This window comes from Oenanthe melanoleuca, chromosome 1 (genome assembly GCF_029582105.1).
Source record: "Oenanthe melanoleuca isolate GR-GAL-2019-014 chromosome 1, OMel1.0, whole genome shotgun sequence".
NCBI classification, from domain to species: Eukaryota; Metazoa; Chordata; class Aves; order Passeriformes; family Muscicapidae; genus Oenanthe; species Oenanthe melanoleuca.
In genome coordinates, this window is record NC_079333.1 from 53,693,832 (window position 1) to 53,719,745 (window position 25,914).

At 39.6% G+C, this 25,914-nt stretch overlaps 1 protein-coding gene across 1 annotated transcript in view; it reads right to left on the minus strand.

Moving 5' to 3' along the window:
- The window catches only part of GTF2F2 (general transcription factor IIF subunit 2), an 87,495-nt gene extending 62,113 nt beyond the window's left edge, over positions 1–25,382 (minus strand). The window contains exons 1-5 of the mRNA XM_056499279.1: positions 25,203–25,382; positions 18,787–18,860; positions 18,294–18,312; positions 17,335–17,479; positions 10,679–10,717 (exon numbers count right to left, since the gene is read on the minus strand). Coding sequence (XP_056355254.1) covers positions 10,679–10,717; positions 17,335–17,479; positions 18,294–18,312; positions 18,787–18,860; positions 25,203–25,268 — 343 coding nt within the window. The 5' untranslated portion in view covers positions 25,269–25,382. The remainder of the gene's footprint in view (positions 1–10,678; positions 10,718–17,334; positions 17,480–18,293; positions 18,313–18,786; positions 18,861–25,202) is intronic.
- Positions 25,383–25,914: the final 532 nt, after the last annotated feature.

Here is a 25,914-nt window from a genome sequence, read left to right on the forward strand (position 1 = left end):
AATCACACAGAACAACTACATGAAAAGCCCTTTTAGACACAATTCTCAACATGAGCAAGATGAAGTGGCAAGACAATCTAAAAAAGCTCCATAATAAAACTACAAGTTTTAAAGCAGCATGCTCACAGTGCTGTCAAACACACAGACTGCATGAGCACAAAGTCTGGAGGAGGCTGTTGCTCCTGGGATGTCAAATCATCCATTTGCATTTAAACACTTTTGATTATAACCTTCATTCGTCCTGGGTCTTTGACTGAGATTTAAAATATAATTGCAGCTGAAAAGAAGGGCAGTGAAAACCAATTTTTATTTCAAACAATTAATATATGTTAATTAAAATATGTTGTGGTTGCTCGCCTTTCAGTTGAGCTCTTAGGATGCCAAACACCAAGAAATCAATTGTTAGCACTTCCCTATCAGAAGGCAGCACCAGTTTTTTATTGGAGTATGATTTTGCTCATGAAAAATCAGTAGAGAATTTGATGGGTCTGCATTTACTGGAGAAAATACTTTCAGAATCTGAGTTATTCATAAGCTGATAGTCACAGATAACATGGAAATCATCTGAAGCATCTTTTAAATATATTCTGTAGCTATTCATAAAAGATTTCTTTGCCAGGCCTTTGGTTCAGAGCATCTACTGCCCTCTCAACCTACAAAAGAAATCTTTAAAAAACGTGGTTTTTAAGTGAAAAAATGTACCTCTCCAACTATAATTAAATAGTTTGGTTGGTTTATTGCAGGTTGGTCGGTTTGTTTGTTTAAAATTCAATGGCTGATTACCTTATGTAATTCTAAGTGGATTTTTGTATATTTCTGTGTAAGTAACACTGACATCTATGGCATACATGTAAAGTCATATGCTGCAACACTAACTTCAATCTTATTTCTTTTCCCTTTCTCATGAGCAGTGATGCATTTCTGCAAGTGTCAGGGTTTGAAATTTTTACATGCTACCTCTGATCGAAAGCACCTCACTCAGCTCTTTGAATTACACATCAGAAAGGAACATAAAGGAGGTAAAAAAATTAATTCCCTTCCCTATTCAGAGGAAACAAGTCCACAACTGTCTTGAATCATGCCATATCAGCTACAATTAGACACTTCAAACTAGGTATAAACTTGAGCAATTTTTCAGGGCAGGAGTGTCTTGCTTTGGTACATGAACAAAAAGACCACATAAAAATCTCAATACTGTGAATGTTTCCTTTGTACTCCATAAACATACTAAATATAACATAAATATATTTAGCATATGTTCAGTCAGGTGGATACTTGTGTTCCATCACAGTAGGATGAGCCAGAAAAAGCACCCAATCCTGCATCAGCTACCTTTTCTGTCTTTTCTTTAAAGTCAGAAATTTCATATTCAATAACTACTATGACAATATGAAAGTTGCAATATCAGGTGCTTAAGTCAGAAATACCCACAGTTGCTCTAACAACATTAACATTACTTAGTATATGATGTGCATGCAAAATATTTCAATTCTTTCTCTCATCAAGACTTGGATCACAACAAACTTACCAAAACTGTCCTATAAGAATCAGGAATGAATGACAATTTCCATAATTTCTCTGATGATCTTCAACTCCTCCAGTAGGAGTAAGAAGGAACTTCCTCCCATTTCCCCAAGGAGGCACTTAACCTTCTCCCAGGCTTGGTCAGCTCTGCTTGCCTCCCTGCCTATTTTGTCAGGTGAGAAAAGAGGTTACCAAGCAGAAAGGACAGAGGCAACTGAAGGCAGGACTAAATTCCATAGACTACAAAAAATGTCCTTGCCCCTTAATTTCTTGAAGGACTGCTCATGGAAAAATATAAACATCTGCCAAACCAATCAAAATACTGACAACTGGATGCCCATCTTTCGTCAGTGGTGGAGGAGAAGCCAAGGACTCTATCACACTTGGCAGTACACTGGCATTTTATATATGGATTTCTATATGAGAATTAAACCTACAAGTGGCTGCACTACGTCAGACTAAAGCCTGTTTTAGCCCAGTTTTTCCTAGTGACTGGGAACTGTTTCACTTCATGTGTCTGGGGGAATCCCCATTTTTGATCCTTTGACCCTCCAATTGCTTTCCTTGTCTTGCTCTCCCCTCCGATCATACAACTGTTTTCCATTTATGTTTCACCATACCACTTCCTTCCACCAGGCCAGTTGTGGGGCTTTGTCAAAGATGCCTAGGAAATAATAAATACTGGGAAAAGCATATACAATGCCTGCTCAAAGTATTTCTTCTGTCTCTAACCATTTACTGCCCAATGACTTCTAGAGTCAGATGTAGTTTCTGAAGGTAGTCTTGATGGTGTGAAACACAAAGGCTGCATAACAAGGTCAAATTGCAGCTCCAATTCTGTACCTTCAGTACTGACTCACCCACTGACCAGTTTCACAGCCTCATAATTGCACTATTGATATTTTCAAAGGCTCACTTCTTATTTTTTATTTTTTGCATTAGTACCTATTACAACTGTTTAAGTGACATCAGGTCACTTCTTTTCTACAGTAAAGGTAAAAATTACATCATCATTTGCAGAAAATTGGTGGCATTGTTATTTTCATCTCTTAAAAGCATTACAAGGCTTCTTCTCAGTAAGATGAGAAGAGGTTAAGAAAATTATCTTCTTCCTTCACTCCTCATTAGTATACAAGCAGAATAAGGGCAGGCAACAAATAATACAATTTAATAAGAGCAGTGTCTAATCCATTCATTTATTTGTGTGGAAGGGTGATGTTGCCCTAATGCTGCTGACTGATAAATCAGGATTGGGGATGAAGAGCACAAGTTCACTTGAGTCTGTGACAAAATAAATACTATTTTCCTAGGCTGGATCATCTTTGTTAAGTAACTATTACATAAACCTAACACTGTCTGCTGCCCTGCAACACAGAGTACATTGACAGGAAAGCGGCTACTAGTTAAAAAATGAAGGAATCCTTACATAAAGAGAGAGGCTTGCATAATTTACTGTGTTGAAACAAAACTATTAAGTAAGACACAAAAAATTAGGATCAGAAAAAATAACATTTTGGGTTTTATTTACATTTGAAATAGACATTGTGTAAGTCCTATGTATTGGTATATTACAGAGAACGTTGACTCAAAACATTGCCTCTGTAAATCAACATCACTCCCAATACAATGCCAGAAAACAAGCAGCATGGCAAGGACTGGGGAAGGTAGGAGGAAGATGTATGATGACACCTGAGGAACGCGGATGAGCAACACTCCGAAAAAGAAACTGCGGCTGCCTTTCTTTCTGAAATGTCGTAATATTCTGTAGAACCAGACAGTTGATTTCTTTTCCCAAAAATGTTGGTAGTAGGAGTACCACACACAGCTAATGCAACAGTCGCCCAAGAAGCTGTTTCTATCTGTGCTGTTCAAAGCTGGTACAATAATTATAGCTTTAAACAGCAGCTACTCATTTAAAACACTATTACGACATGATGATATGCAAGCTCAACAGGCTAGGATTTCAAAAGCAAGTCGTTAGAAGATGACTCCTCTAAATTGAGTCATTCTGAATGTCTGTAAGCTTCTCCTGATAATGTTAAAAAATTACCACAACACTGCCTTGTTCACTGGTGGCGTGACTTTGGGGGACATAACCTTGGTTTACACACAGCTCATGAAAGCCATCATCTTTCTGGGCATTAAAGGGAGATTCCATTAGTTCCACCCCAAGCATTATTTCAGTTTTGTGAAAAGCTAGATCTTTATGCTTTTCCAGGATACATCTTTTTTTTTCCATTGACATCATCAAACTTTTAGTGGCAGCTTTGTTCCAGGTATGGAAAGCCTGCTCTAACCAAAGCACAAGGTCTTCTTGTTCACAGCTCCTGAAGAGAGATTTGGCATCCTGTGTAAGGGGGTGGCAGTTTACCAGCAACAGAAACACATCAAGGAGATGAGAATTCAGATTTAAAAACCCAAGGCTGCTTGATGGGGAAATGCCCCAGGCAGATGAAGTTCCAAGGGGTTGGCTAGAATCTGGAATCTGATGCTCAGGGAAGTCTGCAGTGCTGGACTGCCTCAGCTGTGAGAATGGGGAGGGAGAAGTGTGGTGAAAGAGCCTATGAGCACTATGAGATGAAGAGAAAGGGACCCAGTGTCACTCAGTGTCAGCTGAGGGTTTTGGTTTTGTTGCCCACACAGTGCAACACTGAGGTTATACAATATAAGTAATGTCTAACAATCCTGAAACTAATAAATAAATAGTGGGGGGAAATTCTTACAAAATTATCTTTTTGCTTTTCATATGCCAGCTCTCAGAGAAGAAATTTTTTCTTTGTAGCAGAAGTCAGAAGAATTAATTTTTTTAAAAATTGTTAATAGAAAACTTCAAACTACAAATCTCCTGCTGCAGCTCCACAGAAAGCTATTTGTTAGCTTCTAGGAGGTTCCTGATTTTATACCATAGTGAACAGATGAAGTGAAAAAAAAAAGCCCACAGGTCAGAGGTAGATACATACTCTTTCAACTAGGAAGAAAAAATAAGCAAACAAACTAGCAATGAACAGGCTAAGCAAGAAAAATGTAAACAGAATGAGCAACTGTAACACCAAACCCAGTCATTTATTGCCTCTCTACTACTTAAAAAAGGCCTCTGGCAAGTATTAGGGATAAAGCAGTACATGTTCTCAGTGCTGAAACTGGTAATCTCAGAGGAGACAAATTAAAGGTCCTGCCAGCCAGGTTGATAAGAATCAGCCAAAGAGAGGGAAATATACTCTTGAGGTTAGAAGTCTTATCACTTACTAACATTATCTAAGGCTGCAGACCTGCAGCACTGCCAGGTCTTGTGACATTTCCAACACATTTTCTAAAATGAACAGCAAATAAGGTTCTTTCCCAACAGGGCAGAAATCTAACATATAGGCTATCTTATGCCTTCCCATATGATGATAAAAGTCCATTTCTATAACTGCTGCCATGACAAGATTATGATTTCTGGGTTTGCCCACAGAGTTCTCTCAGACAACCTGCATGAGTAGGACAATATGCTGTAGCACAGCTACACACTGCTCCTGCATCACCACTGCTATTGGCAAGATGCTGGAGCTGGAAAAGCCTGACAGTAAGAAAGAGCACAAAATGAGCTTTGCTAGATTGTTTCCAGACTCAAGAACACAGAAAGCTCACATCCTCCAACTGCACTACTGCCTCCAGTGTTCTTGCAGCTGCAGATACCAAAAGCAAAGATAAATGACGACACACAATCTTGGAAGAGCTGGTCTTACCTTTGCTTTAATTGCTTTTCCCAAAAAAAGTTATTTCCAGGGTTAAAAAGAATAAACTTTTAATTAAATTTCCCTGGTGGAAGCTGTGTAACAACAATATAGAACTGGGGAAAAAAAACAGGCAGGTGGGAGAAAGGTAAATAAACCCTGAGTGTAACAGTACCGGATCAGACTAAAGGTCTGCTTTGCTCAGCATCATGACTCCACTAAAGTGGTCACAAGTGGACATCTATAAAGAAACCTAAGGAGAGTACTCATGATGATTCTCGTGCTGGGTATGCATCCCACTGTCCACCTGGCTTTTGTCGCTTGGGGTCTCTCAAATCAGATGTCCTCTTGAATTTAGTCCCCTTAGGTGGATTTTGGTTGATCAGAAACTCACCATAACCCAGAAATGTGAGCTCATAGCCCAGAAAATCATTTGTATCCTGAGCTGCATCAAAAGAGGAGTGGCCAGCAAGGTGAGGGAGGGGATTCTGCCCCTCTCCCCTCCCCTGAAAGCCCATGCTTCCATGCATGAATATTGCTTCCACCTCTGGAGCCTCCAGCACAAGAAGAACACAGCCCTGCTGGACAGGTCCAGAGAAGGGTCACAAAGGTTATCAAAGGGCTGGAGCACCTCTCCTATGAGCACAGGCTGAGAGAGTTGGGGCTGTTCTGGCAGGAGAAAAGAAGACTCCAGGGTGACCTTAGAGCACCTTTCAGAACCAAACGGGGACTACAGGAGAGAGACTTTTGACCAGGGAATGTAATGATAGGATAAGGGACAAAGGCTTCTCAAAAAAGAAAAAGAGCAGGCTTAGATTATATACTAGGAAGAAATTCTTTACTGTGAGGATGTTGAGACACTGGAACAGGCTGCACAGAAAAGTCGTGGATGCCACATCCCTAGAAGTGTTCAAGGCCAGGCTGGATGGGGCTCTGAGCAACCTGGGCTAGTGGAAGGTGTCCTTGCCCATGGCAGGGGGGTTGGAACCTGACGATCTTTAAAGTCTTTAAGGCAACCCAAACTATTCTATCATTCCACGATCCTTCATATCCCTTTGGTCTCCTCCAAGGTTGTGACAGCCTTTAGTAAATACCACCTTTATGTCCGCATCTTCTGTCAAGGAATTCAATTACACTCTGAGTAAACAACCACCTCATTTTATTTACTTTGAAACTCCTGCAAGCTTTACATCTGTTACATGCCAGTCTTGTACTGGCCTAGACAGAAAACATTTTATTTCCCTCTGCCCCTTTGATCCATCATTCAAGGCTCTGAATTTGAAACACTCCAAAAGTCTGAACACAACAAATGTGATCATGCTGGTAGGTGGGTGAACTGCAATAATCAGCAAAATACCGCATAGAAGACAAACACAATTTGTGAAGTCATGATCTGCAATGCCCAACGTGGCTAAGATTCCTGGGATTCCTCAGGAGTCATAAGGAAAACCAAGAACTCTGGTAACAAGCCAAAAGCACACTTTGTTTAGTTCAGTACTTCTACAAGCTGGACATGGACATCATAGAAGGACGAAATAATGGTCATGGGAGTAACTGCCATTGTTTTGCATCAGGTTCTGTTCTCAGGAGAGAAACTGTATGACAAGTACATTAATTTGCCCAGACATACATGTTAGACTATTCATACTAAAATAAATATACTAAAGTATTCTAAAATGAATAGCTGGACACTAAGGACACGAAGGATATTTATGCAAATTCTCAAAAAATTTAACTCCAGTTAGTGCTGACCTACATTAAGTCTGTATCCTTTTGCTATTCTACCACTGCAACTTCCCTGTTCTTCCACAATATTTATTATAGGCCTTGACTACATATACCTTAAAACAGGGATCATTGCTTCTTTATGTGTTTCAACTATAAATGGAGTCTCACACTGATTACGGCTCCTAAAAGCTACTAGGAAGTTTGTATTTTAATTTGTGTTGTATTTATCTGCCAACAAACCCTATTATATTTCCAAGACAAAAACTGTTTCTGTGTCTTGAAAATGGCAGAATCTGCATCTAAATTATCTTCAACACTGAGTTGCAAGCTAATATTTAAGTTAAAGGTTACTGTTTTATTCCTCCTGACAATGATTTTTCAGTTGGAGTTTCGCTTTTGAAGTTTAATTAATATATGTTAACTGCTTGAAAGAGGATAAAATCAAATGTGCATTTTGTAGCTTTATACCAGCCCATATTATACCATAAAAAGTAGGTGTCTCTAACAAAAAATTGCTGGTTTTATCACATGGAATCCAGTGGTTATCATGCTTACAACAAATTTCAAATATTCCAACACATGCAAAATCAACATGTGAATTCTTTTTTTTACTACAGTATCAAGAAATTAAGGAAGTAGTATCTACAAACAGTTTGAGTGTTGTATATTTGTGTCTGCAGTCACACTCATACACTCACAATTGGTAAAATCTTAATACTAAATTCACCCTACATTGTCTCTCTACATGCTCAAAGGTTGGGCAACGTTATATACTCAGTTGCTAACCATGCAGCTTCCATATAATGCACTTCCACAAGGACAGCACCTAATTGCATTTGCCCTTGCATGAGAATGCATTTCTTTACTCAGCAGACTACAGAGGCTCAGAGCAACAGCTTCTGAGTATTTTTATTTGAAGGGGAGCAGGTCACACTTTATACTGGCACAAATGCTTGGTTTTCACAGCTTCTGTCACCACTGACAGCACTTTCAGGTAGGTGCAAGCAATGCCATAAACAAACAAGAGCCACATGCACATATTTGGATTTAAATTGCTTGCTCATTCTCATATAGGACCAAGCAAAGCCAATCCTCATTTCTCTTTTCCTTTAGCTTAGTGTGTCATTTGCTATGCTCCTTTCACTTCTAGCGTAAACCAGCCTTCAGGCACTAAACAACACCAGCTGAATCACCAAGCACTGTTTATCACAAGCTCTAAACAAATAGGATTTCTGTATGGAAAAACTGATCTAAAATAATAAAATGCAGAAGGAACTCAAATATAATTTAAGGAAACTTGTCTCACGTGTGTCTTGATTCCTGAATATTTTGACTGTAAACATCATTTGAGAAATGGGATTTTACATGGGCTCAACCAACAGGGACACTTCATAGAAGAAACATCCACGAGGTCCTGTTAAGTAAAGCGCCAGAACTTCTGGTTCTGGAGCTCCCTGAGCTGTGAATCATTAATGGCTGAAAGAAGCTGGAGCAGGTTGCCCAGAGAGAAGGCAGATGCTCATCTCTGGAAACATTCAAGGTTAGGTTAGACAGGTGTCTGAGCAACCTGTTTTAGTTGAGATGCCCCTGCTCATTGCAGGGGTGTTGGACCAGGTGAGCTTTAAAAACCCCTTTCAAACCAAACTGTTCTATGATTCTACGAGAAGTATCTTGGGGAGGTACCATTGTGCTTCTACTCTTACACTCATCTCAAGGTATCTGCTGCTGACCACCACTGAGGACAGGTCACCAGCCAGATGTCCTTTAGCCTGATCCAGGATCACTCAGTCTCTCTCAAACAGAATCATGTAGAGTAGCAATACTATTGTGGCTTTTCCAGGTGGTTTACAACTATCCCAACAATAAATGTGATTTAAAATGTCATACGTCATACTAAAGATTTTTAACATAAATTCTAAAGTTTGACAGCACCTTACCAATGTAAAAATGTTTTAAGGATGTAAATCAAATGGTTTCTGAATGTCATATCTCATTTACTTGCTTTACTTACTAACTATGAATAAACCTTACATATTTTATTTCAGTAAGACCCAAAAGGATCTTGTTATGCTAACATGCTAAATAAATATATAAAAGACATCATCTTTGACTCAAAAGTACTCGATATAGGCGAAGAAACAGTAGATAAACAGAAAAATTGAGTACTAAATAACCTGAATTACCTGAGAGGTTGTTTGGAAAAGGTCATCTGAGATCCACAATGATTTTTAAGAAAAAAGTGAGTAAGTGTACACAAACAGTGTAACTGATGGCTGCAAGTCCTCCTTTATATACCCCAGGGTAACCAACTACCATCACTCAGAGAGTGAATCCATAACCAGTTTGATTCCATCAAATGGGTTTAGAACTCCTCTTGTCAGCATATGTAAACAGCTCACACCACACAGTAATTCATTCTTCTGGCCAAAGCAAAAATACAAACAGCTAAACACGTGGCCATCTTACACAACATTTGCAGAACACAGGGGAGGCACCAAGTGAAGAGCAGACAATTCAACCATTCAAACATAAACTGAAAGAAAACAAACCACAAAAGCCAAGCAAAACCAAGAGTGCACCCTTAGACCTAAAAAACCAACTAAATAGAAGTATCAAAATTCTGATTCATTTTAGCAGTTAAAATATCAATATCTGATTTACACAAGACACTGCACAGCAGAGAATCTCGGTTTTCAAGTGGTATAAAATACCAGTCTCCAGGAAGTAACCCTTCTTACTTTAAAACTGCACCACTATTCACCCAGAATCAGAGTGAACAGGTTTGACCAATTAACTGAGAAGAATTGCAAGCTATAACACACACCTTGGATTCAGTACAAGTTTGCAGACTACAACATTCCTAACACCAGTCTTCTGACATGCTTAGGCCAGTGCAATAGAAGGAACCTCCATTTTACAAAAAATTCCCTTCTACAGAAAACACAACCCAAACCTACTTCTAGCCAGACACAAACTATACACTTTTGGCAATATTTGATGCTGAAATGCAATTCAAAGAAGTCAGATATTAGAAAAAGCAGACAACTCCACGTTGAAGTGTCCAAAAAGTACTTTCAAGAAGACATTTTAAACACCCACCAGCATTAGACTTGTGTTTAGGAAATGCTTTTAAGAACAGTAGGAGTTTGAAACTCCTTCACATCTTTCACACGAGCCATCTCCTATTTGTGTCATTACCACTTAACAAGTGACACTCCAGTTCCAGTACTATTTAATCCATGTGCACCAGAGATAATCCTACTTTTTATGGACTACTTTTATGACTGCTTAGTTTATGCAATTGGAATAAAATAAAAAAAGATCTGGAAATGAGTTTCAAACTTTCCAATCAAAATAAAAGAATTCAAACTAAATGTAGACAAATAATAAATAAAAAAAAAAAAAAAAAACAAAAAAAGTTGAGAAATAAATTAAAAAATCTAAAACAACATTGCAAAGAACATTACATTTCTAAGCCTCTCCCTCATCATTTTATTCCTCCTCTTTTAAATAAAAATATTAATAATTTAAACTTTTGGGCACAGCAGATAAACAGTTAATGAAGTTATTTTTTCATGTTATGATAGTCTACAAAATATAACAAAAAAGACACTTTAAAAAAAAAAATACCAAGTTCTTAAGAACGAAAACTCAAAATCCACAGTAATAAGTAATTTCTTAAGTGCTTCAAAGAAAGAGTCTGTACTCACCAGCACTGCCACTTTCTGATTTTTCTTCTGATTGGTTTTCTGGAAAAAAAAAATAAACAGAAAAGTAATCATAATGCTTCTGTGTTGATTATTTGAAATTACATCTAACAACTGGGTTGCAAAGTAAATTATAAATTGTTACATAATCAAAATCACTGGATTTGATTAATGTTTATAAATATACCTTCTGAGGAATAATTTAACTACCAGAAGCAACAAAAAGTCCTTTAGTGCCCAAACTCATAACTTAAATGAGAGAACTCTGACTGAGCTCTGCAAGAACAAAGTTACACAATTATATAAAATCAGCAGTAGGATTATGCTCAAGCAATGTACATTGTTCATTCATCTCACTGGTCAGTCTAGACACACATAGATTTTTTATATATTACAAAAATAATCAAGATTCTGCAAAAGAATATTCTTAACTGGCATTAGGCAAAATTTTTACTTGTTCTCTACCCTTTCTACAGGCCATGGAGGATTTTATTTCCTCAAGTTTTTTCCTCCCTGATTATTTGTCCTCAAATGGTACTATAGTCCATTGAATTTTTTGTTAAGTTGTTTTATTTGTCAAGTACGATACAAACACATAATCAGAAACATCTCCTGTTCCACATAGCAGAGAATCCTAAATATGTATGAAACAGACTCAGTGCTGCAAGTGACTTGCTAAAAAATCATCACTCTGTTGAATGGCAGAGTCAGATTCAGAAGCAGCTTTCTGCAAGAAATTCCAATCCCACATTTCAAGAAATGGCAGCCAGTAGATGTTTTTTGGTAACCTGAGCTGAAACCCCTACCAAGTCCTGTAAGATTAAGCCCCTCCATCAATTTGTCACTATTATATTTGACTGTTCCTCCTATATTTCTCCTTTTTATGCATCCTCTGATGCAGAGAACAAAAAGCACATTTTCACTTCCCTGAAACACAGTTAGAAATGGTAAAACATACTTGTCCTTTGCTTTCAACTCAGGCAAGTTACAGCTGTCATTACAGGCTATTTACCTACAGGCAAGAGTGAATTACTGCTGTAACTCAGAGAGTAATTCTCCAGTTCAGTTAGGTCGATAATTTCTGCCATTTACAGGCTGGGTATTAAAAGAACTGAAAACATGAAATATTTTAGAAAACCTTTTTCTTGCCACTGATTCTTGCTGGTTTTGAAGGCTCCTGTCCCTCCTTTCTCATTGACATGGCTTGAGAGCCTGAGGACTAAATGCAAACATAAAAGCCAGTATCTTACAGCTCCTTCTTTCTTTACACCAGGTGGTTGTCATTAGCCTTAGAAGATGAAGGCATCTGTTTTCTTTATGAGAAGCAATCATTATATGGCCCCTTCCCAGCCATGAGTAATCACAAAGTGAGCAAAGATCCCTCCCAACTTTCAGACATATATTCAGGGTAGCCTGTTTGCAGAAAACCAAGTATTTTCTTGTTGATGTCATTTTTATGCGTATTTGGCACGTTTATGGCATGATATAAAATAAATGCCCAACCAATACCCTAACTCAATTGTAGCTTAAAGAAGGAAACATTCAGTACACACACAAGAAGCAGAGGATGAAATGAAGAAACATACAAAGATACTAACACCTGTCTGAAGTGAGAAGTGAGATTCAACTGTTCAATTTCAACTCAATGTCAATGGAAGATGAGAGCTACCTCACCAAAACTATTGCCAAAGACATCACACTTGAACATTGCTAAGAGCATCTCTGATTAGCAAAAAATGTCTCATGTCTACAGGGAAAGTGTGTTCATATCTGCCCTCAACAGTGGAGACAGAAAACAGACAAAATTCAAGTCTTGCAAAACAGTGGCATTTTTCTTCCTCAGACAACTCAGTTTTGTTATGGTTAGGTCACAAGTTCTGCTTTAAAAATCTTCTTAGCATTAATATAATGAAAGGAGGTAAATTAAGTTGTATTATGTCTACTTAATATGTTTCATTAATGCAGACTACAGCTTCTCAGCCTCCTCTACAACATGCAAGAGTTGATAAACATCACTGAAAAATGTCAACAGATTAGGGCTGGTTAGATGGGGTTTTTGTTGTTAGTGGGTTTTTTGCTGTCACTGTTGTAGTGGGTGGTGGTAGGGTGTTGGTTTTTACACGTAGAGCAGTGAGACTGAAAACAAAAGGTATTTTAAATCACTGAAGGATGCAAAAATACTATTCTCATAATGCTGAACCCATTCTAACAGATACTTTGTGTGTTATATCCCTGATTGTTCAAATGTGTACAGGAATTAACAGTCTATAGTTTTATAACAGAAATTAAAATAAAATTAGCTTATCCCTGCCAGCCAGCTGAACCTGCTTTACACTACTTTTTAAACCCTCCAAGCATATGAAGTAATTAAATAGACATAGTTTACATTTTTTGTGATGGAGATGGAGTATGAGGTAAGCAACTGCAATTTTTTTCTAAACTGATTGTATGTCTCAATAATACACACAAAATTTTGAGCCATCAAAATAATATCTGTAATTAAACTAGCTTGAGCCACAAATTCTCTTTTTCTGATCAAGGGTTTCATCTTAAAACCATCCAAATCCAAAAAAATCATCATCCAAAAATATTTGGAAATTTGCATAAATGCCATAGTTTTGAAAGGCTGCTGCTGCTTCTATTTCTTTTGATCATGAGGCTGCTGACAGGTTTTCCACTTCTGCTAACAGTCCAGAAAAGATTGAAGTACATAAGAGAACAAAGAAGCATTAGGTTAGATCCCAAAACCTCCTGGAGACTGGAATATGTGGTTAACTGACAGCCTGAACAGAAATAATTGGAAAGTACTGTTAACATAGACAAGTACACGTCAAAACTCATCAGGCTGCACTAAGATGGCAGAATAGTGAGGGTGTTTATTTCCTAAATAACAGTCTGACGAGGGATTTCAGAACTCAAATACTTATCTAATAGAATTGGAAACAGTATTACAAAGTATCAAGATTCTGAGCACACTGTATTTTTCTGAGAATAATTAAGTGTAATTAAAGAAGTAACTGCTTTAATGAAAGGTTTTTATTCGGGTTTGCTCCCTTCAAGCTTCTTTAATGGCTGGATATAGCTCATACTTAAAAATACATATATACAAAATACAGAATAAAAACCTCTGAATATTTATTTTCACTGAAATACAATTGGACATTGTATGTTATATGGTAGGTGTGACTCATGTACCAACCCAGAAAAGTGCTTTCATATATGATAAGCTGTATAAAAGAAAAAACCCCAACAATTCAAAACAATGGGAGAATTTTCAAGGAATGTGGGAATAAAGGAGCTGTTCTTGGAAATACAGGCAGAGTTACATGTATTATTGGACAAGAACACAAAAAATAATTGGGTGTCATTAATTGAACTTCTGAAGGAGAGAAGGCTCATGAAACTGAAGAAAAACAAAATATTAAAAGCCAGCAATGTTCTCTGAAGCATGAAACAGTGAGACAATCCATGCATGAATGCTGCTCAGAAGCAAAGCTCTGGTATGTGTTCTGTCAATGGAATTCTCTGAACACTTTCTACTTTCAGTAAGATGGAAAGAGCATGAAAGAATAAATTTAAAGATGCAAAAATAGACATTACGGCTATCCCACTTATGAAGGGGGAGTTGTGAAGAGATAGTCAAAATTTAAATAAAATGAATCATCTCATCCAACTTTACAGAAATATACTTTATTTGTGTCTACAGTGTAAAATCTTCTCCTCCACCCATCAGTCCTTTACAGTCTGGGATGCAATTGTCTGCCAAGATATGTGCTTTCACAAGTCATATAAGTAGCATATTTTTCCAAAAACCAGTTCAGTAAGAAACTTTTGTCATTATCTCTAACAAAGCTGCAATTTTATCTATATTAAGATCCAGCAAATCTAAACTATGTGCTGGCAGAAAAATTAAGCATAGAGCAATTAAAGTAGGTAGGGAAGTAATGTATAATCATAATCAGAAAAGTTTGCAGTTTAATGTTTAACAAAAGTGTCTTCCCATTCTTTCAACCAAGAAAGAAACTGTTAAATTACAGTATTATCTTAAGCTAGGGTGTCCGTCAGTGGGAAGCTCAGAAAACAATTTTAACCAAATATACCCTATGTATCAGGCCCATTAATTGCCACTAGATAGTTTCTAGCTATATGCACACAGGAAGAATTCAGTCTGTTGAATAAGACACATTAAAATATATGCAAAATCTTCTGCTTTTCACCCGCCAAGAAACCACAGCTATGATAGCTGATGACAAAGATAAAATAAAACGACTGGAAGCACAAATAGCATTGTAGCATAGCAACTGTTGATGTACATATGGTGATGTTTATGGAACAGAATGTAGTTCATATTTAATGCAGAAATAATACCAAAACCAGCCTAGACAGCAAGACCTAGACAGCAAGAGACAAGTGTGCTTCAGATCCCTCTGCAGACATGATGGAAGCCATGCTTCCCACCAGCTTTGCTACACTCAAGCTCAGGAACGCCACCACAGTGATCTGCCCCACAATGAAGACAATGTCCATGTCTGAAACAGCCTTGCAAAGGAAATAGGGAGATATTTTGCAACTACCATCTTCAGAGTACTCAGCATTGTTCACTGGGGCTATTTCAAAATGCAGAAAAAGGGAAAGAAAATAAATGGGAGAAATCCCAGAGCTAATCCAAACAGAAGATGCAGCACATATGAAAGCCAGCACAGGCCAGATTTTTAACAGTATCTGGGACCAAGCTCCCTACCAGCTCAGACACACACTGCAGAAGAGCAAGAAACTGAAATTCATTACATTTTGGGCACAATAAATTGCACCTTAGAAGAGTCTACTGTTGTCCATTAACAAATATGGGACCACCACAGAGGCAGACATTTACAATGAAAGAACAAAAGGATTTCTTCCAACACTACAAGTGGGAGAAGCAAGTTCAGTCAAGACAAAGCAAAACAAAACCCATAGAAAATCCATTCAGAAGACCAGAAATTACATCATGCAGAAAATATTAAATTACTTGTCAAATTTGATCTTTTTAGCCTGCTCTAAATGACCTGATGAGTCAGATGAAGTGCTGAATTATCCAGAATATATAAACTGCCTACAGCATCTTCCAAAATATTCAGAATATTTCAGAAAAGCCATCAAAAAGACAGTCACTACAACATAAGGATCTCAGAGTTAAAGAACTACACAGAGAATAGACCTTAGGAAATTCAATGTGCTCAAAAAAAGGATGGAGGAGGCTACAAATCATAAATCCACAATCAAAAAACCTCCACCCTGTACAAAACAAACCCAACTGCTTTACACCATTTGCTCTGGTTGATTTAAGTCAGCCCTCAGTAAGGGTATCGACTGAGAACAAGTGTTCATGAAGCTCTTTTTTATCCTAATTCCTCAACTGCACCCTTCTAGATGACATCTGCAGTTCCATACTAGCTTAATCTTTGTCCCATGGTTCAAACTGACAGATTGCTTGTGTTACATGGTGCAGTTTAAAAAAAGAAAAGGAACAAGATGCTTTTTAGAAAAAAATACGCTAATTATAATACAAAGACTAATACTGTCTGTGAACCTAGGAATGAGTGAATTTCAATTTCCTATTACTGCCTTACTGTGGATAGACTGATGTGCAAAGATATGAAAGATTTTATTGAGTGCTTTTCCATAGTCAATATAGTAGGTTTTTTCCATGGGGATTTTCTGGCATCCAATATAGCAGCAGACTTTCTTTCAGTTGGGACATCTGTACAATCCACTCTTCAGACACCTGTTTTTCCACTGGCCATAATTCACTTTGAAATTTGTTGAAAATGGGCATGCAGCTCAAAACATGCCCGCACATTTAAGCATGAGTGTAACCTCAGAAACATGGTGCCTGTAAGGAATCTGACTGGAATTTGGAATATCTGTGTCATGTTAATTTTTAAAAGCAAAAAATAGTCAAGCAAGAAAGCACAAAAAAGTATATTTTTGATTGTACCGTCACTGTATCAACTTAAATGCAACAGCAAAATTAAATCAGTTTCAGGAAAACTCATTGATTGCATGTAATGTTGCTAATCTCAAACAAAATTCTGACTGAATCTATTCTTATTCAGTGCTTCATCTCAAGCATTTCTCATGTAACTAACTGCTCTTTGCTCCCAGTTAATATAATAACTTCTATTCAGTAAATCCATGGCCCACAAATCACTTTTTCTAGTTGCTAGGAAATGCAAATTTTTTAACTGATTAAATTTAAAAAATGAACAGAGGAAAAATCAGCATTCTTATAAAATTATATTCACAGCAGAGACCAATTCACAGAGAAAAAACCAAATACTAGTTCATACAAAAAAATACCTGGGAACACAAAAACATGTTTTTTCAGTCAAAACCCTAAAGGAGAATGCACACAATGTACTGCACTCTGTACTGCATTCCACATTCTCTCTGGTCTCTCCAGCAGACTCAGAGCTGAAATGTACATGGTAACCCCAGAGAACTTACCAGTTGCTTGATCACACCAAGTAAACAGAGAGACAAAAAAATTACAACAGTGTTATCTATGCAGAAAACAACAAAACAGCCAAAATCTGACTTACATGTCTTCTGTCTTTTACAGCACTGAGTTTACTGAAAGCAGACATACTGGAATCATTACAACTTTAATCCTAACTTACCTACTGAAGTTTCTGTGAACACTGTTAAGGTCTGTCCTCCCACACTTTGCAGAAGAAATGGATGTTCCCTTGGTGCACTGACTGAAGCAGGTTTTCCTCCAATATCATTGATGCTTGCAAGCTCTTCATTCAAAGTAAATGACACCTAACAGTCACAATTGCCAGTGTTACTAAACAGACTCAATTACACTGTTTCACAAGTTATGGGGAAACAAAAAGAGAGAAAATACAAGTAGTATAGCACATTTATATTACAAAAATAAAGGTGGCGTAAGAGTCCTTCCACACTGATCTCTCGTTGAAATACAGAATTCAAAGCTCTCATGCCCTTAATAAAATTTATTCAGCTTTCAAAAAGTTCTGAATTATTTCCTCCTGAAGTCAGAGAACAATTTGATTTTGCTCATTAAAATATATGGCATAATAGTTTTCAGCCATTGCTGAGTATGAGTGCTGAAAAATGTTTCACACAGCCAGGTGAGCTCCAGAAAAAGTGCTGAAGTACTACAACAAGTGTTACTAGCCTGAGACTCCTGCATTGCATATAGTCCAGAAGAGGTTTAAACACGGCTCCTTTGTCATGTTCAATTGTATGCCAAATACAGAAGCTAAGGAAGGGGAGACTGGATAACCAGAATCTCTAGACATAGACCACAGCCAAGAACTCGAAGAGGGACACTTCACACCTGCACTGTGTGCTTTTTCTGTGCACCCTCCTTAACCTTTTGTACTAACACATCTCAAAATGTTTGAAGAGAAGGTAAACAAAGTGAGGGAACAGAGAGACCTGACCCAAGTCCCACAGGCATTTATAGGCAGAGCTAGTAACAGAATTCTCTCCTCCTGATTCTGTGATACAAAGCTTAGCTAGAGGTATAACAAAAAATATGTGACACTAGAAACTAGCACATTCTAAACAGTTTTTAAAATTCAAAATGTAAACTTTAGCAATTACTTACTTCTGTTCTTCCTTGATTTCTGAAAAAGAAAATATTTAATATTAAAAATATATAAATATTAAAAATATTTAACATTTCCATAGCAAAATTCGTCAAGTTCAGGTTTCCTGATAAAAAAGCAAATTCAAATTCTAGTTTTGTTATTCATCTTCACTCCTGAACTGTTCAATTTTTGTTATGCTGATGTCCAAGAACAAATGGGAAAACTCAGCATGTGAGAACAGAAGCAGCAAAATAACACATGTAAATAAAAATTCCACGGTTAAGTTTCCTTAAACCTAGGAAATCAAACCTCACATAATGGGACAGTGACTCCCCAGTAAATTTTGTACAATTTATATTCCTACTCACTACACAAGCAGATACTGTTCATGGATCAGAGAAATATGCACACTGTTGTCAAGAAACAGGATTATGTCATAAAACAAGTGCAATGTATTCTTATTTTACACAGGTAACTTCTAAAATGCAACCAGTATATGTAAAGACTTACTTGACAATCCTTAGTTTTCCCACTTCACCTCTTCCTGAAGCTTTACTCCACTGTTGTGACAAGTATTTGGGGACCTAAGAAAAGACAACAGATTTCAAGAAAAGCAGATTTTAAAATTCTATACAAATTGTGTATGTGTAAATACTTTAAATGCTTTTACCCCGACCACTTCAGAATAAAGTATGAACTAAATATAGTAGACAATAGACAGCCATAGATAGTTCTGGCTGGCAGGAGCCTTAATGGACATCTAGTCTAAACCCCCTGCAATGAGCAAGGACATCTGCAACTGGATGGGTTTGCTCAGAACTCCATCCAACCTGACCTTGAATGCTTCCAGGGATACCACATCCACAACCTGTCTTGGCAACCTGTGTAAGTGCCTCACCACCCTCATCATAAAAGGCTTCTTCCTTACATCTAGTCTAAATCCATCCTCCTTTCACTTACAACCATGACTCCTTGTCCAATTGCTATAGGCCCTTACTAAAAAGCCTGTCCCCATCTTTCTCATCAGCCCTCTTGAGGCACTGGAAGGCACCTGTAAAGTCTCCCTGGAGCCTTTTCCTCTCCAGGCTGAGCAGACCCAGCTCTCTCAATCTGTCTTTACAGAAGAGGTGCTCCAGCTCTCTGATCATCTTTGTGACCTCCTTTGCACCTGCTGCAGCAAGACCATGTCCTTCTTATGCCAGGAGCCCAGAGCAGAGGGACAGAATCTCCTCCCTTGACATACTGCCCATGCTGCTTTTGCTGCAGCCCTGGACAGAATTGCCTTTCTGGGCTACAAGTGCACATTGCCAGGTCATGTCCAGCCTCTCATCCAGCAGCACCCCCAAGTCCTTGTCCTCAGAGCTGCTCTCAGTCCTTTCCTCCCTCACCTTGCATTGATACTGGGGGATGCCCCAACACAGATGCAGGACCTTGTGCTTGGCCTTTTTGAACTTCTTGAAGCTCATGCAAGCCCTCTTCTCAAGCTGTTATATTCATATACACGCACACATACATACATATATATATACATATGTGTATACATATTCTGTTAGAGAGAGCAAAGAGAATAATGTAGCACAAAAATTACACCAACACAGAGTCTCAAATGAGAGAAAAGTCTTAGTAACTTCAATCTCAAGTACTACTATCCAATCATAGGCAAAAAAAGGCAGGAAAAGATCAGCATCATATTCTTAAACTAAGGAGTCTCGATATTTTATAGGGTAAAATTACACTTTAAAATATTCATTAGAAATTATCATCTCTCTGGGGAAAAAAAAAATCAACCAACCAATCACAGTGATGAGAAGTTAGGCAATTTCTGCTGAGAAGGGAAGGCTTAGAGTCTGGGAACCTCAGACACCTTGAGCAGCAGACCACAGCCTACTGCCACTCCTCCAACAGCAGAACCACCCTACGCAAATCTGCCTCCCATCACTCATTCCCAGCTCTTTGCTGCATTGGGCAGAGTCTTTCTGCAGCTGGTCAGTACATAGAAAGAGTAGACTGATCTAGCTAGGAGAAGTGGAAGTCTTTTAGCTGTGCTGATTTTGTGTTTAGCAGCTCCCCAACCCATTTTCCAGAACAGCTGCACAAAGTAGTGATTAGTCCAGGGACAGGAACAAGACCTGCATAAACTGAGGATTAAAAGCTGCTGCAGTGCTGTTATCTCACCTACACACTACCTCCTTCAGTTGCAAAGGCTGTGGTATCTGCAGCACTGGGTGACCTGGGCTCAAAATGAACAACAAAGGTCTCTGACAGGCAGCACACTCCTCAGAACTTCACAGCCAAGTTCTTTATTGGCACAGCAAAGTTTGTCCTGGCTCACACAGTCCACAGCTACTGAAAACATCTGTGCCCATGTGAGGCACAGCCACTAAGAAAGAGAAATGCACTAAGCTATGCCTGGGGCATCTTCTGTTTCAAGCAGCAAAGAAGCACTTTGAAGCCTAATTTTTGTCTTACACAGAGAGAGTAGAACTAAGCCAAGCTGGGGAGGAAAAGAGACTGTTCCAATAACTTGCTGACAAAGAACCTCCTAACTTTCTAAAGCTCAAATTAAATTAACACTAACTTTGCATTTATCAGTTCTTCAGGATCTCCAGAAGATATCTTGGAACTGGTGCTTAGTTAGCACTTACCTTTAGACTCACAGACCCCATGAAACACATGTGGAATAAATACAAAATCCAGATGCCTCCAACTGCTCAGACAATCCAGGCTCCCATAAAGTTCAGCCTTTGGTCAAAAGTTTAGTCAAAAATACCACAAAAGCACAACAGAAAGCCATGAATTGGCACAATCTATTGATACATATTTTTTCACTTTTCAAACTGGTAACTTTCTACAACAGATTCCATGCCAGATCAGATACAGTTTTCTTTCTAAAGTCAAGATAAATGCTATGACATGCTCCAGCTGACTCAACAGAACTATTATTACATGCTTGCACCTAATCTCTATTTATACTGCCAGCTAATAAAGTAGATGCACATTCAGTATGAGTGGACAAGGAGTGAAGGGCTCTCATGGTGTTAAAATCACTGACTTGCTATATAATAAATTCAGACAGGGAATTTAGTCAGATTAAGAGGTTGCAGATCAATCATACTCTTTTCAGCTGCATGGGAAAGTCTCAAAGAGTGCATTTAATCATCTTTCTGCTGGCCTACCTGCAGTCAAGGGCTATGCAGAGAAAGACAAAGGGTTATGAAGGGCTGTGATCAAAGGATTATTTCCAAATAACCACAGGTACTTCAGATAAAACCAGGTGCTAGTCACAAACCCACATGCTACTGACGTAAACAATCAGGAAAGACTGAAGTCTTAAATGCTACAGACATCCCATTTTGCACCTTTCTTTTAACTTTAACATAATAATTATGGCAATCAGTCAGGTTTCAAAGTCTTAATAATCCCTGAAAGAACACACAGAAAACAAGAGCAACCTGTTTTTAGAGGCAGAATTTTCACAGATCCCACAGAAGGATTTTAAAAAATACACACCCATAGAAAGAGTGACCTGTGGACAGAGTGCCTGCCCAACTGAAAGGCTACTGAATGTAGCCTTTCAGGACAAGTGGCTTTTATTCTGGGATTTGTAGGAAAGAACACTCTTCTCTCCAAAAATGAAAAAAAACCAAAAAACAGTTTAATCACTAGAACAAATCTGAGGAGCACCACTCCAAGACCTCTTCCCACTGCTGTTCTCCTCTTGCTACTCACATCACACAACCACCCAGGTTGCAGTACATGAGCCATGCTGCAGCCACTGCAGGACAGAGGGCCCCTGCCCCACTCACCTTCCAGCTTGGGCACAGCTTCCTACCCCTCTTTAGAAGGGAACACACAAGCAGCCCCTATCTGTAACAAACTACTTCCACTTTTCTGCAAAAATTAAATTAGCTCTTTCTCTATGTAGCAATCCATATGCAGTGCATACAACAATGTCAGATTCTATGTTTTAATTTTTCTTTAAATATGCAAAAATAATTAAATAAAGATATCTTTCCAGCTATAGAACAATGTAGCAAATTAAATTAAAAAATCTGACCAATACATTCAGGGAACAAGAAGTTAACATTCTTATGGCTAACACTAAATAGGCTTCCCTTTACCACAAGTACATAACCAAATATTCTTACTATTTCTCTACCTTAGCTTTCAGTGAAAACACAGAAATAAAAATCCAGTTGCTTTCTGGATTTGTGCTAAAGCAACTCACTCTCTTTATGGTACCTTCTTTTACTGCTCACGCTTCTAAAGTACTCATCACTACATTTTTTTATTGCCTTTTAAGTAGTCTCTCTGGAATACTTCCTGTGCTAACACAATGCATGCTAAAAGGAAATCAAATAAGCCAGGTTTTTTATTCCATCAGAACTGAATACTCTCTCCCTCAAAGGAAGGATAAATTCAGCCTTGTTTTCCCAGCTAGCGAAGACAAAAGGTACAGGTACTATGCACTGTAGTGCCTGAGTTGGAAGTCCTACCAACAATGTGGCTGTTTCCAAGTTCAAATCCAAAGCAAATTGAAGGATAAAATCCTGCATCCCACATGTTATGGTGTATCAGTGTAGCATTTTTTCAATATTTTTTACTATCATTAATATACAAGAAGACAAACATAAGTTCAGAGCACATGCATGAAGGACCACATCAGCATGTACATGGAAGAGTAAAACTTCAGCTTTCCTTTCAGTCCTGTTTTCTCATTAAACAGAATGGCACCAACTGTAAGCACACATGTGCCTGAAAATTCCTTTTTTCAGGAAACATCAAACTGTATCACTCTAAAGGACAAGAAAGTTCAGTGTCCTGTCTCCAAATGCAGCCAATGGCAGTTACTTCATGAGGAACATAGGAAGAAAATGTATTTCCCCAGCATGCTCTTCTAATTTTTAGGGTGTTTTAGCAGACATGGTGTTTGGCAGAATATCACTGTTTAATCTCTCAATTTAATTTTCTATCTGAATTTGACTAACTGTGTTTGAGCTTCTGCAAAGTATTGACATTCAGAACTTCTAATTGCAGGAAGTTCCAAAATTTAACTACACATTGTGCAAAACAGCAAGTACCTCCTTTGCCTGCACCGAGCTCCATCAATGAATTATCTGATGCACCTCTAATTCTTGTGTTTGAACTGATTCTTTCCTGTTCACCTTTGCCTATTCACTTCTTATCCACCCATGACATTACTCATTGCTTCAGATCTCTACAGGATTTCCAGATTAATCCTCCTGCCAGCCAAAAAGGTAACAACGTATTTAGGAGTTCCCTTCACAGCCATCTTTCCTTTTGTTGCCATGACCAGACCTGCTGCTCCCCTCTGCACTGTTCCCAGGTCCACTGTACACTTTCCACAGCAGGGGGGATGAGACCATACACAGAGCACCCCGGATAGAGGCAACATGATGCTACAATATTATTTTCTCTTTTGTTTTCTGTGTCTTTTGTAATCATGTCCAATGTTGACTCTGCTCATTTGACATGTTCTTACAGAGTTATCCTCATGTACAGAAAAAACCACTCCTCCTGAATGACAACAACCAGCAAACCCAATTGCTGCATACATATAATTAGGATAGTTTTTGTCTGTGCACGCCAGATTAGATCTTTCAACTCTTAATTTCATCTGCCATTTCATCATCCCGTCACTCAGCACGTCATGATCTATTCTTGCAGCTTTCTGCTGCCAGCATTCATTGATAGTGCCCAGGAAAAGCTACTACATTTAGAGCACTTGCAGAGTGTTCATTGTGGCTTTGTGACACAACACATTCAGGTGTCAGTACAGAAGAGGCCAGCAACCTGCCCACCAAAAATTCTGCACATCAAAATAAGTCTGAAATCCTCAACCATTTTTAAGGGCCACAGTATGAAGTTCTGGTAGTTGAAGTGTGATGGTGTTAACACCCCTCTCACCACTCAGGACTAGTATTTGGGTACCACCCTGTCCCCACAGTTCTTTCAAGTTGATGGTCTGAACCTATTCCTAAGGGAGGAAGGGGAGGAAGGAACTGTTTCTGCCAAGACAGAATAAATACAAGTCTAGAAAAAGAGGACCATGCCCAGAAGGGACTCGAAGCAGGCAGGGAACATGCTCCTCCATCAACTTCAAGTTCCTCTTTCTGAAACAATGCTCAGTATTGGCAGCAAAATGTCTTGACCACAAGACACTCACTCCAGGGAACAGAGCAGTGCCAGCCTGCTCGTGGTGGCACCAGACTGGCGTGTGGCCCTGCACCAAACAGGTTTGATTTGACACCCTGGCTACCTTTCCACAGCCCTCAGTACAGCTGCATCCCACTAGCACCAAAGGGAGCTGTAATGACAACACATTGGCATTTGCTTCCTTGGTGGATGTGGACAGGTTTTTAATCAGGATGGGATTCTGGGAGCACTGAAAATTTTTTTTCCAACTCTCAAAATTTTGGGGAAATAAAAGTGATACTGCCACGTTTGTTGCTTGTCACAAACCACTAGCAAGGATAAGGAAGAGATGTTTTACTGTGAGGGTGATGAGAGACTGGCACGGGTTGCCCAGAGAAGCTGTGGATCCCCCTCCCTGGAAATGTTCAAAGCCAGGCCGGATAAAGCCTTGAGCAACCTGGTCTAGTGGGAGATGTCTCTGCCCACTGCAAGGGGAGCTAGGACTGAATACTCATTAAAGTTCACTCCAACCCCTCAACATTCTGATTCTGGGACAGCTCCCCGGCTGCCCAGCTTTCCCTGCGGTGTCTCCTTTACTCAGCAGGCTCCGGGCCCAGCCCGATGCTGCCCCCGAGCTGGCGAACAGGCACAGTGGCTGTCCCGGGCCACGGAGCGAGCCTGGCGCGGGCAGCTCCCGGGGACGCACGGAGGGGCCCGGCCGCCACATGCCGCGCTGGGCCGGGCCCGGGGCCGCGGCGGCGGCTCCTCACCTTCACCAGCCACATGCCCGTGTTCTGCTTGGCGCCGGTGAGGTCCAGCTCGCCCTTGTCGCTCATGGCGGGGCCGGGCCGGGCGGCGGACGGGACGAGCAAGCGGCGAGCGCGGAAGCGGAGCGCACCCGGCAGACGGCGGCCGATGAGGGACAGACCTCCTCCGCTCGCACTGCACGGCGGGGCGGGCCCTCGCTGCCTTGGGACCGCGGGTTCGAGTCCCCGCCCCGGCGGGGCTGTGCGGAGGGGCGGGAATCGGCGGTGGCCGCAGGGAGTTCCAGTATCTCAAAATATCCTGGGTTCGAATGCAGCCATAAGGGTCATCACGTCCAACTGCTGGCCCTGCATAGACATCCCCAAGTGCCACACCCTGTATCTGAGAGCACTGTCCAAATGCTGCTTGGTCTCTGCCAGGCTGGTGCTGTGACCACTTCCCTGGGGAGCTGTTCCAGTGCCCAAACACCCTCTGGCTGAAGAGCCTTTTCCTGATATCCAACCCAAACCTCCCCTGACCAGCTTCAGGCCATTCCCTGGGGTGCTGTCACTGTCACCCCAGAGCAGAGATCAGTGCTGCCCCTCCTCTCCCCTCACAATGACGCCGTAGCTGCAGTGAGGGCTCCCCTCAGTCTCCAGGCTGAACAGAGCAAGGAACCCCAGCTGCTCCTCTTATGGCTTCCCCTCAAGGCCCTTCACCATCCTTTGGACACTCTCT